Genomic DNA, 20,133 nt, shown 5'->3' with positions numbered 1-20,133 from the left:
CAGGGTGAGAGCAGAGCACTACTCCGGAGGACTAAGGGCTGAGAACACACAGGAGAGGGTCAGAGAACAGAGTCAAGGACAAGCTGAGAGGTCTCTGGGGTACGGGTTGTCCCTCTGAAGGAAGGAGCAGGAGAGAGAGGAATGTCCGTGAGGGAGATAAACTGAAATGGGTGAGGGTTGGGGGGGTGTAGGCTCAATTCCCAAACCACAACCCCCCTCCCACTCCCTCACTGTGGAGGTCACAGTATCTGTGGGGAGGAATGTTTGAAACAAGAGCTGCCAAAGAAACAGATCACCTTAAAACGATTACAGGAATATGGATAATATACTGAAGTTGGCTGTGTATATGTGTGAATGTGTGTGTGTACTCCATTTTTGGGATGCTTCACTTAGTATGCATGAGAGTGTGTGGGCTTACTTGTGTTTCACATTGTATGTGTGTGTGTGTGTGTGTGTGTGGGTGCATTAATGTGTGTGCATTTGAGAACTCTAAAGGGAGTGTGTAATGTGTGTGTTATAACAAGCTCAGTTGCCTGTTAAAAGAGGAGCAGGAGTCCTGGGTGATAAACACGGGTGTGTCTTTATTGGGACTGAATACACATTACACACAGAAAGGATGGGGGAATCAAAACATACTTATCTACACAATATTTTAAAAGGCAACTTTATAAAAGATAGGTCCCTGTTTTCATAACAGATCCTCAATGTGAAGACCACTTACCCACAATCCTTTAGTGAACAAGGAAGCACACAATCTCCCCAAACATAAACATGTGAAACTGGTGGCATCTGAAGGGACTTTGTATGGTAGATCTAACTGTATCACCCTGGGAGGGCTTTCCGCTTTATAGAAAAGGCATTTTGATTTCAATTCACATGGAAGATCAAATGGCACTCGAGCAAGACGGAAACACACCACCAATAATATCAACCAAGTAATGAGAGGCCAGACTGATGTCTCCAGGTCAAGTCGTCCAATTAGAAAATACTTAAGCAGTGTTCTCTTGGTCTCGTTGACCACGGTCAGTTACCTCCTTCAGTCTGAGTGTGTGGAAGTGAGCTGCCCAGTCCAGCAGCAACAGGAAGTGGAAATGCCCAGCCAGCCATACCCCAAGAGAAACACAGGAAGTACTGCAGCTTCTGAGAGGAGCAGAGGTGTAGTCAGACAGAGATCTCTATGTCTGACTAAAAAACCCAACTTCTCTGTTCAACCTGCTCTCCTCCCACACAGCTGACCCAGGAGAGTCATGCACAGTCACTGAGGAAGATGAGGAGAGGAATGCTTGTATGACTACAGTCTGTTCTGGTCTAAATGCCTACATTACCCATAACACCTGAGGAAATGCAAGGCATTTTGAAACCAAAGGAAAACGTGATCCATCTGATAAGAGTCCAAACACACATTTTCCAGGCCATTGAAAGAGCTGTTATCACCTCATCGTATAATCCACATGGATGAATAATCCAAGACACAACATTTGTGAAAGTGTCACCATGTTGCAGTAGCGTAGTCCGCTACTGGCTAGTTCATATTCTTCATCATGAAATACACCAATAGAAAAGCTGTAGTCCTTAGGTTGGCGTTGATCTGTGCTTCAGGACCACAGGTAAACATTGAAGCAGTGAAGCAGAGGAGGAGTAGTGAGCCAGTCTCCCACCAGATCCCAGCACCGGGCCTGACTGACCGCTCGGTGGTCAATAAGGACAGGTTGAACAGCTTGTAGAATAAGTTCGTATTGAGGCTCTGTCACTACACTGATGGACTTCATGTCTAAGAAGGGACTGGTGCCAGGGTGAGGAACTGCGTGGGTGCAGAACCACAGGGTGCTGGATAGGTCCATGGGCGTGTGATGTTCTGTGTGGTGTGTGCGTGCTGGTGTCTGTGTTGGGTCAAGGGTCAAGGTGAGTTGTGCTGGGGTTAGAAGCGTATGGTTCCAGGGCTCTTGGTCATGGTCAGAGTCTGGATGCTAGACAGGATCTTCCTCTGATGTCCAGCCAGGATCACTCCCAGACGCAGCAGGTCCCTGAGGACAAGGCCATACTGTTAGATAAACAGACAGACAGATAGACAGACAGACAGAGACAGACAGACAGACTGACGCATTGGCAGACAGACAGACAGACTGACTGACGCATAGGCAGACAGACAGATAGACAGACAGACAGACGCACAGACAGACAGACAGATAGGCAGACAGACAGACAGACAGACAGACAGACAGACAGACAGACAGACAGATAGACAGACTGATGCATAGGCAGACAGACAGACAGACAGACTGATAGACAGACAGACAGATAGGCAGACAGACTGACAGATAGGCAGACAGACAGACAGATAGGCAGACAGACAGACTGACTGACGCACAGACAGACAGACAGACAGACAGGCAGGCAGGCAGGCAGGCAGGCAGGCAGGCAGACAGACAGACAGACAGCTACATTGTTGTAGGTGTGAACTCACTCAGCAGTGATCTGGGCCAACAGGTCTACAGAGGTGAATCCAGCCTGGAGGAAGCTGTCCTCGTAGCGCTCCATCTTGATGGCCCTCAGCCACTCCCCCACGGAGCCACATGCTGAGGGGGCCGGGGGGGCCCGCTGGTCCAGCAGGGGGTGGGACGGCCTGGGGACAGGGGACACACACAAGGACACGTCACACACACACCAGGGGCCTCACAGGCAGGTCTACGGAGTAGGGGCGGGATCTAAGGCTGCATAAGTGACAGGCAACAACAATGGCTGGTGGAGGGGAGGGGGCATGGGCCAGGCTGTGAGTGACAGGTCAGTATTTGGGGAGGGAGAGGGGGAGAGGATAGGCACAGCTAGAGCCTGACAGGTCACAGCAGGACAGAGGAGCAGGACAGAGGAGAGACAGTAGACTGTCTCTCTGAAAGACAGGACTGTATTCTAGGAATGAAGTAGTGGAGACTGGGGCTCTATTAGGGGACAGGACATACAGTACTCCAGCTGGTTAGACAGTCATTTCCCTGTCTTTACCTCAGGCTTTGTGTTTAAATCCACACTACCTTCTCTGACTCTCCACACACCCACCACACCCAGCCCTCTCGCCTATAGCTCTGTACCCACTCACCCTGCACCCTCCTGGGCCATGATCTTGAGCGAGGCAGGGTTGCGGATCAGCTTGTCCAGGGCGCTGACGATGGCGGCAAAGCGAGGGCGGGCCGAGCGCTCCTTCTGCCAGCAGTCCAGCATCAGCTGGTGGAGGTGGGTGGGGCAGTCAGGGGGTGGGGGTAGGCGGTAGTCCTGCTCTATGGCGTTGATCACGTCCTGGTTACTCATGTCCCAGTAGGGCCTCTCTCCGAATGACATGACCTCCCACATGACGATGCCGTAGCTCCAGGCGTCGGAGGCTGAGGTGAACTTCCTGAAGGCGATGGCCTCTGGGGCGGTCCAGCGGATAGGGATCTTACCACCCTGATAGAAGACAGGAGTCAACAACCACACACCATGACCATATATAGTCAACAACCACACACCAGGACCATATATAGTCAACAACCACACACCATGACCATATATAGTCAACAACCACACACCATGACCATATGGGGTCAACAACCACACACCAGGACCATATATAGTCAACAACCACACACCAGGACCATATATAGTCAACAACCACACACCATGACCATATGGAGTCAACAACCACACACCAGGACCATATATAGTCAACAACCACACACCAGGACCATATATTGTCAACAACCACACACCATGACCATATGGGGTCAACAACCACACACCAGGACCATATATAGTCAACAACCACACACCATGACCATATGGGGTCAACAACCACACACCATGACCATATATAGTCAACAACCACACACCATGACCATATATAGTCAACAACCACACACCATGACCATATGGGGTCAACAACCACACACCAGGACCATATATAGTCAACAACCACACACCAGGACCATATATAGTCAACAACCACACACCATGACCATATAGAGTCAACAACCACACACCAGGACCATATATAGTCAACAACCACACACCAGGACCATATATAGTCAACAACCACACACCATGACCATATAGAGTCAACAACCACACACCAGGACCATATATAGTCAACAACCACACACCATGACCATATGGAGTCAACAACCACACACCAGGACCATATATAGTCAACAACCACACACCATGACCATATAGAGTCAACAACCACACACCAGGACCATATATAGTCAACAACCACACACCATGACCATATGGAGTCAACAACCACACACCAGGACCATATATAGTCAACAACCACACACCAGGACCATATATAGTCAACAATCACACACCATGACCATATAGAGTCAACAACCACACACCAGGACCATATATAGTCAACAACCACACACCATGACCATATGGAGTCAACAACCACACACCAGGACCATATATAGTCAACAACCACACACCATGACCATATGGGGTCAACAACCACACACCATGACCATATATAGTCAACAACCACACACCATGACCATATAGTCAACAACCACACACCAGGACCATCTGTAGTCAACAACCACACACCATTACCATATGGGGTCAACAACCACACACCATGACCTTATATAGTCAACAACCACACACCATTACCATATGCACACACACACAATGGGAAGAACAGGGTGCAGTAGTCTCACCAGAGAGCTGGTGTAGGTGGGGTCTGAGGAGTTCTCCTGGAGGAAACGGGACAAGCCGAAGTCAGACACCTTACACACCAGGTTACTGTTGACCAGGATGTTGCGGGCGGCCAGGTCTCTGTGGACGTAGCTCATCTCAGACAGATACTTCATGCCCGACGCGATGCCACGCAGCATGCCCACCAGCTGGATGGGAGTGAACTGACCATCGTTCAACTACAGAGGAGAGACCAAAGAGTTAGAGATCTGGGAGAAACAATTCAATATGTGTGTAAGAGGGATGGGTTGAGGGAGAGTCAGAGACCAGAAGTGACACAGTGAAATAATGACCCATAAGGAAAGGGTTGAGTGTGTGTGTGTGTTTGTGTGTGTCTGTGTGTGTTTGTGTGTGTCTGTGTGTGTGTGTGTTTGTGTGTGTATGTGTGTGTGTGTGTGTGTGTGTGTGTGTATGTGTGTGTGTCTGTGTGTGTATGTGTGTGTGTGTGTATGTGTGTGTGTGTGTTTGTGTGTGTGTCTGTGTGTGTGTGTGTCTGTATGTGTGTGTGTGTGTATGTGTGTGTGTCTGTGTGTGTGTATGTGTCTGTGTGTGTTTGTGTGTGTGTGTCTGTGTGTGTGTATGTGTCTGTGTGTGTTTGTGTGTGTCTGTGTGTGTGTGTGTATGTGTGTGTGTGTGTTTGTGTGTGTGTCTGTGTGTGTGTATGTGTGTGTGTGTGTGTTTGTGTGTGTGTCTGTGTGTGTGTGTTTGTGTGTGTGTATGTGTGTGTGTGTGTGTGTCTGCGTGCGTTTCTCTGTGTGTGCAAGGCTCAGAGACGGTATATAGACTGACCCTAAGGAAGGAGTCAAGCGCTCCGTTCTCCATGAACTCAGTGAGGATCATGACAGGACAGGAAGCAGTGATGATGCCCTCCAGGTGGATGATGTTGGGGTGCTGGAACTGGCCCATGATGCTAGCCTCCGACAGGAAGTCCCGCCTCTGTTTGTCCGTGTAGCCACTCTTCAGGGTCTTGATGGCCACGTAGTTCTCCTTCTTTCCTGGGACCTTCAGCCTGCCCCGACACACCTCCCCAAACTCCCCTAGAGACAAGCAGCGGAAACATGAGTCAGTACAGTACATACCTGATAGTACAGCAGCCTATCCACCAGTCTGTTTAATATCACAGAGAGACAGCCTATCCACCAGTCTGTTTAATAATATCACAGAGAGACAGCCTATCCACCAGTCTGTTTAATATCACAGAGAGACAGCCTATCCACCAGTCTGTTTAATATCACAGAGAGACAGCCTATCCACCAGTCTGTTTAATAATATCACAGAGAGACAGCCTATCCACCAGTCTGTTTAATAATATCACAGAGAGACAGCCTATCCACCAGTCTGTTTAATATCACAGAGAGACAGCCTATCCACCAGTCTGTTTAATATCACAGAGACAGCCTATCCACCAGTCTGTTTAATAATATCACAGAGAGACAGCCTATCCACCAGTCTGTTTAATATCACAGAGAGACAGCCTATCCACCAGTCTGTTTAATAATATCACAGAGAGACAGCCTATCCACCAGTCTGTTTAATAATATCACAGAGAGACAGCCTATCCACCAGTCTGTTTAATATCACAGAGAGACAGCCTATCCACCAGTCTGTTTAATATCACAGAGAGACAGCCTATCCACCAGTCTGTTTAATAATATCACAGAGAGACAGCCTATCCACCAGTCTGTTTAATATCACAGAGAGACAGCCTATCCACCAGTCTGTTTAATAATATCACGGAGAGACAGCCTATCCACCAGTCTGTTTAATATCACAGAGACAGCCTATCCACCAGTCTGTTTAATAATATCACAGAGAGACAGCCTATCCACCAGTCTGTTTAATATCAGAGAGAGACAGCCTATCCACCAGTCTGTTTAATAATATCACAGAGAGACAGCCTATCCACCAGTCTGTTTAATAATATCACAGAGAGACAGCCTATCCACCAGTCTGTTTAATATCACAGAGAGACAGCCTATCCACCAGTCTGTTTAATATCACAGAGAGACAGCCTATCCACCAGTCTGTTTAATAATATCACAGAGAGACAGCCTATCCACCAGTCTGTTTAATATCACAGAGAGACAGCCTATCCACCAGTCTGTTTAATATCACAGAGACAGCCTATCCACCAGTCTGTTTAATAATATCACAGAGAGACAGCCTATCCACCAGTCTGTTTAATATCAGAGAGAGACAGCCTATCCACCAGTCTGTTTAATAATATCACAGAGAGACAGCCTATCCACCAGTCTGTTTAATAATATCACAGAGAGACAGCCTATCCACCAGTCTGTTTAATAATATCACAGAGAGACAGCCTATCCACCAGTCTGTTTAATAATATCACAGAGAGACAGCCTATCCACCAGTCTGTTTAATATCACAGAGAGACAGCATATCCACCAGTCTGTTTAATATCAGAGAGAGACAGCCTATCCACCAGTCTGTTTAATAATATCACAGAGAGACAGCCTATCCACCAGTCTGTTTAATATCACAGAGAGACAGCCTATCCACCAGTCTGTTTAATAATATCACAGAGAGACAGCCTATCCACCAGTCTGTTTAATAATATCACAGAGAGACAGCCTATCCACCAGTCTGTTTAATATCACAGAGAGACAGCATATCTACCAGTCTGTTTAATAATATCACAGAGAGACAGCCTATCCACCAGTCTGTTTAATATCACAGAGAGACAGCCTATCTTCCAGTCTGTTTAATATCACAGAGAGACAGCCTATCCACCAGTCTGTTTAATATCACAGAGAGACAGCCTATCCACCAGTCTGTTTAATATCACAGAGAGACAGCCTATCCACCAGTCTGTTTAATATCAGAGAGACAGCCTATCCACCAGTCTGTTTAATATCACAGAGAGACAGCCTATCCACCAGTCTGTTTAATATCACAGAGATAGGCTATCCACCAGTCTGTTTAATATCACAGAGACAGCCTATCCACCAGTCTGTTTAATATCACAGAGACAGCCTATCCACCAGTCCTGTTTAATAATATCACAGAGAGACAGCCTATCCACCAGTCTGTTTAATATCACAGAGAGACAGCATATCCACCAGTCTGTTTAATAATATCACAGAGAAACAGCCTATCCACCAGTCTGTTTAATAATATCACAGAGAGACAGCCTATCCACCAGTCTGTTTAATAATATCACAGAGAGACAGCCTATCCACCAGTCTGTTTAATAATATCACAGAGACAGCCTATCCACCAGTCTGTTTAATAATATCACAGAGAGACAGCGTATCCACCAGTCTGTTTAATAATATCACAGAGAGACAGCCTATCCACCAGTCTGTTTAATAATATCACAGAGAGACAGCCTATCCACCAGTCTGTTTAATAATATCACAGAGAGACAGCCTATCCACCAGTCTGTTTAATAATATCACAGAGAGACAGCCTATCCACCAGTCTGTTTAATATCACAGAGAGACAGCCTATCCACCAGTCTGTTTAATATCACAGAGACAGCCTATCCACCAGTCTGTTTAATAATATCACAGAGAGACAGCCTATCCACCAGTCTGTTTAATATCACAGAGAGACAGCCTATCCACCAGTCTGTTTAATAATATCACAGAGAGACAGCCTATCCACCAGTCTGTTTAATAATATCACAGAGGGACAGCCTATCCACCAGTCTGTTTAATATCACAGAGAGACAGCCTATCCACCAGTCTGTTTAATATCACAGAGAGACAGCCTATCCACCAGTGTTGTTTAATAATATCACAGAGAGACAGCATATCCACCAGTCTGTTTAATATCACCGAGAGACAGCCTATCCACCAGTCTGTTTAATAATATCACAGAGAGACAGCCTATCCACCAGTCTGTTTAATAATATCACAGAGGGACAGCCTATCCACCAGTCTGTTTAATATCACAGAGAGACAGCCTATCCAACAGTCTGTTTAATATCACAGAGACAGCCTATCCACCAGTCTGTTTAATATCACAGAGACAGCCTATCCACCAGTATGTTTAATATCACAGAGACAGCCTATCCACCAGTCTGTTTAATATCACAGAGAGACAGCCTATCCACCAGTCTGTTTAATATCACAGAGACAGCCTATCCACCAGTCTGTTTAATAATATCACAGAGAGACAGCCTATCCACCAGTCTGTTTAATATCAGAGAGAGACAGCCTATCCACCAGTCTGTTTAATAATATCACAGAGAGACAGCCTATCCAACAGTCTGTTTAATAATATCACAGAGAGACAGCCTATCCACCAGTCTGTTTAATATCACAGAGAGACAGCCTATCCACCAGTCTGTTTAATATCACAGAGAGACAGCCTATCCACCAGTCTGTTTAATAATATCACAGAGAGACAGCCTATCCACCAGTCTGTTTAATATCACAGAGAGACAGCCTATCCACCAGTCTGTTTAATATCACAGAGACAGCCTATCCACCAGTCTGTTTAATAATATCACAGAGAGACAGCCTATCCACCAGTCTGTTTAATATCACAGAGAGACAGCCTATCCACCAGTCTGTTTAATAATATCACAGAGAGACAGCCTATCCACCAGTCTGTTTAATAATATCACAGAGAGACAGCCTATCCACCAGTCTGTTTAATAATATCACAGAGAGACAGCCTATCCACCAGTCTGTTTAATAATATCACAGAGAGACAGCCTATCCACCAGTCTGTTTAATATATCACAGAGAGACAGCCTATCCACCAGTCTGTTTAATATCACAGAGAGACAGCATATCCACCAGTCTGTTTAATATCACAGAGAGACAGCCTATCCACCAGTCTGTTTAATATCACAGAGAGACAGCCTATCCACCAGTCTGTTTAATATCACAGAGAGACAGCCTATCCACCAGTCTGTTTAATAATATCACAGAGAGACAGCCTATCCACCAGTCTGTTTAATAATATCACAGAGAGACAGCCTATCCACCAGTCTGTTTAATATCACAGAGAGACAGCATATCTACCAGTCTGTTTAATAATATCACAGAGGGACAGCCTATCCACCAGTCTGTTTAATATCACAGAGAGACAGCCTATCTTCCAGTCTGTTTAATATCACAGAGAGACAGCCTATCCACCAGTCTGTTTAATATCACAGAGAGACAGCCTATCCACCAGTCTGTTTAATATCACAGAGAGACAGCCTATCCACCAGTCTGTTTAATATCAGAGAGACAGCCTATCCACCAGTCTGTTTAATATCACAGAGAGACAGCCTATCCACCAGTCTGTTTAATATCACAGAGATAGGCTATCCACCAGTCTGTTTAATATCACAGAGACAGCCTATCCACCAGTCTGTTTAATATCACAGAGACAGCCTATCCACCAGTCTGTTTAATAATATCACAGAGAGACAGCCTATCCACCAGTCTGTTTAATATCACAGAGAGACAGCATATCCACCAGTCTGTTTAATAATATCACAGAGAAACAGCCTATCCACCAGTCTGTTTAATAATATCACAGAGAGACAGCCTATCCACCAGTCTGTTTAATAATATCACAGAGAGACAGCCTATCCACCAGTCTGTTTAATAATATCACAGAGACAGCCTATCCACCAGTCTGTTTAATAATATCACAGAGAGACAGCGTATACACCAGTCTGTTAATAATATCACAGAGAGACAGCCTATCCACCAGTCTGTTTAATAATATCACAGAGAGACAGCCTATCCACCAGTCTGTTTAATAATATCACAGAGAGACAGCCTATCCACCAGTCTGTTTAATAATATCACAGAGAGACAGCCTATCCACCAGTCTGTTTAATATCACAGAGAGACAGCCTATCCACCAGTCTGTTTAATAATATCACAGAGACAGCCTATCCACCAGTCTGTTTAATAATATCACAGAGAGACAGCCTATCCACCAGTCTGTTTAATATCACAGAGAGACAGCCTATCCACCAGTCTGTTTAATAATATCACAGAGAGACAGCCTATCCACCAGTCTGTTTAATAATATCACAGAGAGACAGCCTATCCACCAGTCTGTTTAATATCACAGAGAGACAGCCTATCCACCAGTCTGTTTAATATCACAGAGAGACAGCCTATCTTCCAGTCTGTTTAATATCACAGAGAGACAGCCTATCCACCAGTCTGTTTAATATCACAGAGAGACAGCCTATCCACCAGTCTGTTTAATATCACAGAGAGACAGCCTATCCACCAGTCTGTTTAATATCAGAGAGACAGCCTATCCACCAGTCTGTTTAATATCACAGAGAGACAGCCTATCCACCAGTCTGTTTAATATCACAGAGATAGGCTATCCACCAGTCTGTTTAATATCACAGAGACAGCCTATCCACCAGTCCTGTTTAATATCACAGAGACAGCCTATCCACCAGTCTGTTTATAATATCACAGAGAGACAGCCTATCCACCAGTCTGTTTAATATCACAGAGAGACAGCATATCCACCAGTCCTGTTTAATAATATCACAGAGAAACAGCCTATCCACCAGTCTGTTTAATAATATCACAGAGAGACAGCCTATCCACCAGTCTGTTTAATAATATCACAGAGAGACAGCCTATCCACCAGTCTGTTTAATAATATCACAGAGACAGCCTATCCACCAGTCTGTTTAATAATATCACAGAGAGACAGCGTATCCACCAGTCTGTTTAATAATATCACAGAGAGACAGCCTATCCACCAGTCTGTTTAATAATATCACAGAGAGACAGCCTATCCACCAGTCTGTTTAATAATATCACAGAGAGACAGCCTATCCACCAGTCTGTTTAATAATATCACAGAGAGACAGCCTATCCACCAGTCTGTTTAATAATATCACAGAGAGACATCCTATCCACCAGTCTGTTTAATAATATCACAGAGAGACAGCCTATCCACCAGTCTGTTTAATAATATCACAGAGAGACAGCCTATCCACCAGTCTGTTTAATAATATCACAGAGAGACAGCCTATCCACCAGTCTGTTTAATAATATCACAGAGGGACAGCCTATCCACCAGTCTGTTTAATATCACAGAGAGACAGCCTATCCACCAGTCTGTTTAATATCACAGAGACAGCCTATCCACCAGTCTGTTTAATATCACAGAGACAGCCTATCCACCAGTCTGTTTAATATCACAGAGACAGCCTATCCACCAGTCTGTTTAATATCACAGAGAGACAGCCTATCCACCAGTCTGTTTAATATCACAGAGACAGCCTATCCACCAGTCTGTTTAATAATATCACAGAGAGACAGCCTATCACCAGTCTGTTTAATATCAGAGAGAGACAGCCTATCCACCAGTCTGTTTAATAATATCACAGAGAGACAGCCTATCCACCAGTCTGTTTAATAATATCACAGAGAGACAGCCTATCCACCAGTCTGTTTAATATCACAGAGAGACAGCCTATCCACCAGTCTGTTTAATATCACAGAGAGACAGCCTATCCACCAGTCTGTTTAATAATATCACAGAGAGTCAGCCTATCCACCAGTCTGTTTAATATCACAGAGAGACAGCCTATCCACCAGTCTGTTTAATATCACAGAGACAGCCTATCCACCAGTCTGTTTAATAATATCACAGAGAGACAGCCTATCCACCAGTCTGTTTAATATCACAGAGAGACAGCCTATCCACCAGTCTGTTTAATAATATCACAGAGAGACAGCCTATCCACCAGTCTGTTTAATAATATCACAGAGAGACAGCCTATCCACCAGTCCTGTTTAATAATATCACAGAGAGACAGCCTATCCACCAGTCTGTTTAATAATATCACAGAGAGACAGCCTATCCACCAGTCTGTTTAATAATATCACAGAGAGACAGCCTATCCACCAGTCTGTTTAATATCACAGAGAGACAGCATATCCACCAGTCTGTTTAATATCAACAGAGAGACAGGCCTATCACCAGTCTGTTAATAATATCACAGAGAGACAGCCGATCCACCAGTCTGTTTAATATCACAGAGAGACAGCCTATCCACCCAGTCTGTTTAATAATATCACAGAGAGACAGCCTATCCACCAGTCTGTTTAATAATATCACAGAGAGAACAGCCTATCCACCAGTCTGTTTAATAATATCACAGAGAGACAGCCTATCCACCAGTCTGTTTAATATCACAGAGAGACAGCCTATCTTCCAGTCTGTTTAATATCACAGAGAGACAGCCTATCCACCAGTCCTGTTTAATATCACAGAGAGACAGCCTATCCACCAAGCTGTTTAATATCACAGAGAGACAGCCTATCCACCAGTCTGTTTAATATCAGAGAGACAGCCTATCCACCAGTCTGTTTAATATCACAGAGAGACAGCCTATCCACCAGTCTGTTTAATATCACAGAGATAGGCTATCCACCAGTCTGTTTAATATCACAGAGACAGCCTATCCACCAGTCTGTTTAATATCACAGAGACAGCCTATCCACCAGTCTGTTTAATAATATCACAGAGAGACAGCCTATCCACCAGTCTGTTTAATATCACAGAGAGACAGCATATCCACCAGTCTGTTTAATAATATCACAGAGAAACAGCCTATCCACCAGTCTGTTTAATAATATCACAGAGAGACAGCCTATCCACCAGTCTGTTTAATAATATCACAGAGAGACAGCCTATCCACCAGTCTGTTTAATAATATCACAGAGACAGCCTATCCACCAGTCTGTTTAATAATATCACAGAGAGACAGCGTATCCACCAGTCTGTTTAATAATATCACAGAGAGACAGCCTATCCACCAGTCTGTTTAATAATATCACAGAGAGACAGCCTATCCACCAGTCTGTTTAATAATATCACAGAGAGACAGCCTATCCACCAGTCTGTTTAATAATATCACAGAGAGACAGCCTATCCACCAGTCTGTTTAATATCACAGAGACAGCCTATCCACCAGTCTGTTTAATATCACAGAGACAGCCTATCCACCAGTCTGTTTAATAATATCACAGAGAGACAGCCTATCCACCAGTCTGTTTAATATCACAGAGAGACAGCCTATCCACCAGTCTGTTTAATAATATCACAGAGAGACAGCCTATCCACCAGTCTGTTTAATATCACAGAGAGACAGCCTATCCACCAGTCTGTTTAATATCACAGAGAGACAGCCTATCTTCCAGTCTGTTTAATATCACAGAGAGACAGCCTATCCACCAGTCTGTTTAATATCACAGAGAGACAGCCTATCCACCAGTCTGTTTAATATCACAGAGAGACAGCCTATCCACCAGTCTGTTTAATATCAGAGAGACAGCCTATCCACCAGTCTGTTTAATATCACAGAGAGACAGCCTATCCACCAGTCTGTTTAATATCACAGAGATAGGCTATCCACCAGTCTGTTTAATATCACAGAGACAGCCTATCCACCAGTCTGTTTAATATCACAGAGACAGCCTATCCACCAGTCTGTTTAATAATATCACAGAGAGACAGCCTATCCACCAGTCTGTTTAATATCACAGAGAGACAGCATATCCACCAGTCTGTTTAATAATATCACAGAGAAACAGCCTATCCACCAGTATGTTTAATAATATCACAGAGAGACAGCCTATCCACCAGTCTGTTTAATAATATCACAGAGAGACAGCCTATCCACCAGTCTGTTTAATAATATCACAGAGACAGCCTATCCACCAGTCTGTTTAATAATATCACAGAGAGACAGCGTATCCACCAGTCTGTTTAATAATATCACAGAGAGACAGCCTATCCACCAGTCTGTTTAATAATATCACAGAGAGACAGCCTATCCACCAGTCTGTTTAATAATATCACAGAGAGACAGCCTATCCACCAGTCTGTTTAATAATATCACAGAGAGACAGCCTATCCACCAGTCTGTTTAATATCACAGAGAGACAGCCTATCCACCAGTCTGTTTAATATCACAGAGACAGCCTATCCACCAGTCTGTTTAATAATATCACAGAGAGACAGCCTATCCACCAGTCTGTTTAATATCACCGAGATACAGCCTATCCACCAGTCTGTTTAATAATATCACAGAGAGACAGCCTATCCACCAGTCTGTTTAATAATATCACAGAGAGACAGCCTATCCACCAGTCTGTTTAATATCACAGAGAGACAGCCTATCCACCAGTCTGTTTAATATCACAGAGAGACAGCCTATCTTCCAGTCTGTTTAATATCACAGAGAGACAGCCTATCCACCAGTCTGTTTAATATCACAGAGAGACAGCCTATCCACCAGTCTGTTTAATATCACAGAGAGACAGCCTATCCACCAGTCTGTTTAATATCAGAGAGACAGCCTATCCACCAGTCTGTTTAATATCACAGAGAGACAGCCTATCCACCAGTCTGTTTAATATCACAGAGATAGGCTATCCACCAGTCTGTTTAATATCACAGAGACAGCCTATCCACCAGTCTGTTTAATATCACAGAGACAGCCTATCCACCAGTCTGTTTAATAATATCACAGAGAGACAGCCTATCCACCAGTCTGTTTAATATCACAGAGAGACAGCATATCCACCAGTCTGTTTAATAATATCACAGAGAAACAGCCTATCCACCAGTATGTTTAATAATATCACAGAGAGACAGCCTATCCACCAGTCTGTTTAATAATATCACAGAGAGACAGCCTATCCACCAGTCTGTTTAATAATATCACAGAGACAGCCTATCCACCAGTCTGTTTAATAATATCACAGAGAGACAGCGTATCCACCAGTCTGTTTAATAATATCACAGAGAGACAGCCTATCCACCAGTCTGTTTAATAATATCACAGAGAGACAGCCTATCCACCAGTCTGTTTAATAATATCACAGAGAGACAGCCTACCCACCAGTCTGTTTAATAATATCACAGAGAGACAGCCTATCCACCAGTCTGTTTAATAATATCACAGAGAGACAGCCTATCCACCAGTCTGTTTAATAATATCACAGAGAGACAGCCTATCCACCAGTCTGTTTAATAATATCACAGAGAGACAGCCTATCCACCAGTCTGTTTAATAATATCACAGAGAGACAGCCTATCCACCAGTCTGTTTAATAATATCACAGAGAGACAGCCTATCCACCAGTCTGTTTAATAATATCACAGAGAGACAGCCTATCCACCAGTCTGTTCAATAATATCACAGAGAGACAGCCTATCCACCAGTCTGTTTAATAATATCACAGAGAGACAGCCTATCCACCAGTCTGTTTAATAATATCACAGAGACAGCCTATCCACCAGTCTGTTTAATAATATCACAGAGACAGCCTATCCACCAGTCTGTTTAATAATATCACAGAGAGACAGCCTATCCACCAGTCTGTTTAATAATATCACAGAGAGACAGCCTATCCACCAGTCTGTTTAATAATATCACAGAGAGACAGCCTATCCACCAGTCTGTTTAATAATATCACAGAGAGACAGCCTATCCACCAGTCTGTTTAATAATATCACAGAGAGACAGCCTATCCACCAGTCTGTTTAATAATATCACAGAGAGACAGCCTATCCACCAGTCTGTTTAATAATATCACAGAGACAGCCTGTCCACCAGTCTGTTTAATAATATCACAGAGAGACAGCCTATCCACCAGTCTTGTCACGCCCTGACCAGGTGAACTCTTCTATTTTGGTCAGGGTGTGGCATTTCTATAGTTTATTTTCTATGTTTTGGTATAGCCTTGCTTTGGGGCGTATTTCTATGTTGGGTTCTGTCGATTCCCAATCAGAGACAGCTGTCGCTAGTTGCCTCTGATTGGGGAATCATATTTAAGTTCCTTTTCCCCCCACGATGTTTGTGGGTTGTTGTCTCTTTGATTTTGAGCAGCTAACGTATCGGTATTTTCTTGATTTTGTGTACGTGTTTATTTCGGTGTAAAAGAATAAACATGTGTTCGCTCCCAGCTGCGTTTTGGTCCGCTTCCTCGTTACCTGACGCCGAACGTTACAGAACAACCCACCAAACCAGGACCAAGCAGCAGAGGAACGAAGAGGAAGGATGGACATGGGCCGAGTTAAGGAGGAGCATTTCCAGGGCGATGGAAGAGTTTAGGGAGACCGAGAGGCATCCCCAAGAATTTTTTAGGGGGGGGCACAAGGGCTGTTTGACGGGGCAGGAGCTGCCCGCCAGTCAACAGTCACCAGAGCTGCCCGCCAGTCAACAGTCGTCGGAGCTGCCCGCCAGTCAACAGTCGTCGGAGCTGCCCGCCAGTCAACAGTCGTCGGAGCTGCCCGCCAGTCAACAGTCGTCGGAGCTGCCCGTCAGTCAACAGTCGTCGGAGCTGCCCGCCAGTCAACAGTCGCCGGAGTGGCCAGACTGCGCTGAACTGCCGGAGTGGCCAGACTGCGCTGAACTGCCGGAGTGGCCAGACTGCGCTGAACTGCCGGAGTGGCCAGACTGCCCTGAACTGCCGGAGTGGCCAGACTGCCCAGACTGTCCCGAGCTGCCAGACGTCCCTAGTCCAGTCCGGCCCGTCACTGCTCCCCGCACCAGGTTAGTGGTGCGTGTCCCCAGTCCTGTCCGGCCCGTCCCTGCTCCCCGCACCAAGCCAGTGGTGCGTGTCCCCAGTCCAGTCCGGCCCGTCCCTGCTCCCCGCACCAAGCCAGTGGTGCGTGTCCCCAGTCCAGTCCGGCCCGTCCCTGCTCCCCGCACCAAGCCAGTGGTGCGTGTCCCCAGTCCAGTCCGGCCCGTCCCTGCTCCCCGCACCAAGCCAGTGGTGCGTGTCCCCAGTCCAGTCCGGCCCGTCCCTGCTCCCCGCACCAAGCCAGTGGTGCGTGTCCCCAGTCCAGTCCGGCCCGTCCCTGCTCCCCGCACCAGGTTAATGGTGCGTGTCCCCAGTCCTGTCCGGCCCATTCCTGCTCCCCGCACCAGGTTAGTGGTGCGTGTCCACAGTCCTGTCCGGCCCGTCCCTGCTCCCCGCACCAGGTTGGTGGTGCGTGTCCCCAGGCCAGTCCGGCCCGTCCCTGCTCCCCGCACCAGGTTGGTGGTGCGTGTCCCCGGTCCTGTCCGGCCCGTCCCTGTTCCCCGCACCAGGCCCACGGCGCGTGTCCACAGTCCGGCACGGTCTGTGTCCGGTCCACCGGTGACCAGTCCTGTTCCGGTCGGCGGCTCCGCTCCGGAGCCTGAGCATGCCGCTCCACCGTGGTCCAGTCCGGGCCAGAGGGGTAGGGCTAGGGTGGAGGCAGGGGGAGAAACACGCCCGGGCCAGAGCCTCCACCGAGGGTGAGGCGCCCACCCGGGTCCCCCCCCCTAATAGACTTTAGGTTGGTGCGCCGGGAGTACGCACCGTTGGAGGGGGGGTACTGTCACGCCCTGACCAGGTGAACTCTTCTATTTTGGTCAGGGTGTGGCATTTCTATAGTTTATTTTCTATGTTTTGGTATAGCCTTGCTTTGGGGCGTATTTCTATGTTGGGTTCTGTCGATTCCCAATCAGAGACAGCTGTCGCTAGTTGCCTCTGATTGGGGAATCATATTTAAGTTCCTTTTCCCCCCACGATGTTTGTGGGTTGTTGTCTCTTTGATTTTGAGCAGCTAACGTATCGGTATTTTCTTGATTTTGTGTACGTGTTTATTTCGGTGTAAAAGAATAAACATGTGTTCGCTCCCAGCTGCATTTTGGTCCGCTTCCTCGTTACCTGACGCCGAACGTTACAAGTCTGTTTAATAATATCACAGAGAGACAGCCTATCCACCAGTCTGTTTAATAATATCACAGAGAGACAGCCTATCCACCAGTCTGTTTAATAATATCACAGAGAGAGCCTATCCACCAGTCTGTTTGATATCACAGAGAGACAGCCTATCCACCAGTCTGTTTAATAATATCACAGAGAGACAGCCTACCCACCAGTCTGTTTAATAATATCACAGAGAGACAGCCTATCCACCAGTCTGTTTAATAATATCACAGAGAGACAGCCTATCCACAAGTCTGTTTAATAATATCACAGAGAGACAGCCTATCCACCAGTCTGTTTAATAATATCACAGAGAGACAGCCTATCCACCAGTCTGTTTAATAATATCACAGAGACAGCCTATCCACCAGTCTGTTTAATAATATCACAGAGAGACAGCCTATCCACCAGTCTGTTTAATAATATCACAGAGAGACAGCCTATCCACCAGTCTGTTTAATATCACAGAGAGACAGCCTATCCACCAGTCTGTTTAATATCACAGAGAGACAGCCTATCCACCAGTCTGTTAATAATATCACAGAGAGACAGCCTATCCACCAGTCTGTTTAATAATATCACAGAGAGACAGCCTATCCACCAGTCTGTTTAATAATATCACAGAGAGACAGCCTATCCACCAGTCTGTTTAATATCACAGAGAGACAGCCTATCCACCAGTCTGTTAATAATATCACAGAGAGACAGCCTATCCACCAGTCTGTTTAATAATATCACAGAGAGACAGCCTATCCACCAGTCTGTTTAATAATATCACAGAGAGACAGCCTATCCACCAGTCTGTTTAATAATATCACAGAGAGACAGCCTATCCACCAGTCTGTTTAATAATATCACAGAGAGACAGCCTGAGACCCACCGGCACCAATGACCTCCTCGATCTTGACAAAGGAAACGTCGATCTCCTTGGCAAACTCCCGTACGGCTTCGTTAGGGTCCTCGTAGGTAAAGGGGTCAATATAGACCTTGACTCCTGGGGAGAGGAGGGGGGAGTGGGGGAATTAAACGACCAACCAGCCATGGTCACATACTGACTAAAATATGAATAACATGACTTTCAACAAATCTGTATGCACTATTTGCGTGTGTGTGTGTGTGTGTGTGTGTGTACTCACCTTGGCCCAGGAGGTACTGTCCATGTTTGTCACTCAGCTCTGGGTCCTTCATTCTACTGTGTCTGCTGTGGAAAAGACCCGAGTGTGGGAGAGGAAGGAGGGAGAGGGGGAACGAGAGAAAAGCGCCAAGGAGTCAGAGAAAGAGCGATAGAGGGAGAGAAGGGAAGAAAGGTGGTTAGCCCAGTGACATAACACTGTCTCTCCCTGGGAGATTTTAAGTGTCACAAACAAGCTCATTTGGTATCTGTCTCAGACACAATACATGACTGGTAAATGAAGTAATGCCTTGACCCTGGGCCCTCCTCTACTGTTATCCCCCATTCAGGAGCCACTCTGCTCTGTGTTACTGACTGTGTGTCTGTGTCTGCTGCACTGGGCTGGAGGCCTCCATTAGTGAGACTTCCTTTGGCCCCATCCTAGTAGGACTGTACAGCCCTATAGCTACTGGGCACCTGCCTCTCTCTCTCTCTCTCTCCCTCTTTCTCTCTCTCTCCCTCTTTCTCTCTCTCTCTCTCTCTCTCTCTTTCTCTCGCTCTCCTCTCTCTCTCTCTCTCTCTCCTCTCTCT

The 20,133-nt window shown here is 45.8% G+C and overlaps 1 protein-coding gene across 1 annotated transcript; it reads right to left on the bottom strand.

Moving 5' to 3' along the window:
- Positions 1-561: 561 nt before the first annotated feature.
- LOC115204336 (ephrin type-B receptor 4) lies at positions 562-19,933 on the bottom strand. Its single transcript, XM_029769835.1, has 7 exons — positions 19,568-19,933; positions 19,312-19,425; positions 5,515-5,762; positions 4,689-4,904; positions 3,092-3,435; positions 2,465-2,623; positions 562-2,024 (listed from the first exon to the last, which is right to left on the bottom strand). Exons 1-7 carry the CDS (start codon positions 19,617-19,619, stop codon positions 1,919-1,921), a joined length of 1,239 nt encoding a protein of 412 aa, XP_029625695.1. The 5' UTR covers positions 19,620-19,933; the 3' UTR covers positions 562-1,918.
- Between the last annotated feature and the right edge of the window lie 200 nt (positions 19,934-20,133).

This window comes from Salmo trutta, chromosome 12 (assembly GCF_901001165.1).
Source record: "Salmo trutta chromosome 12, fSalTru1.1, whole genome shotgun sequence".
Classification (NCBI taxonomy): domain Eukaryota; kingdom Metazoa; phylum Chordata; class Actinopteri; order Salmoniformes; family Salmonidae; genus Salmo; species Salmo trutta.
This window is presented reverse-complemented; position numbering and strand designations above follow the sequence as displayed.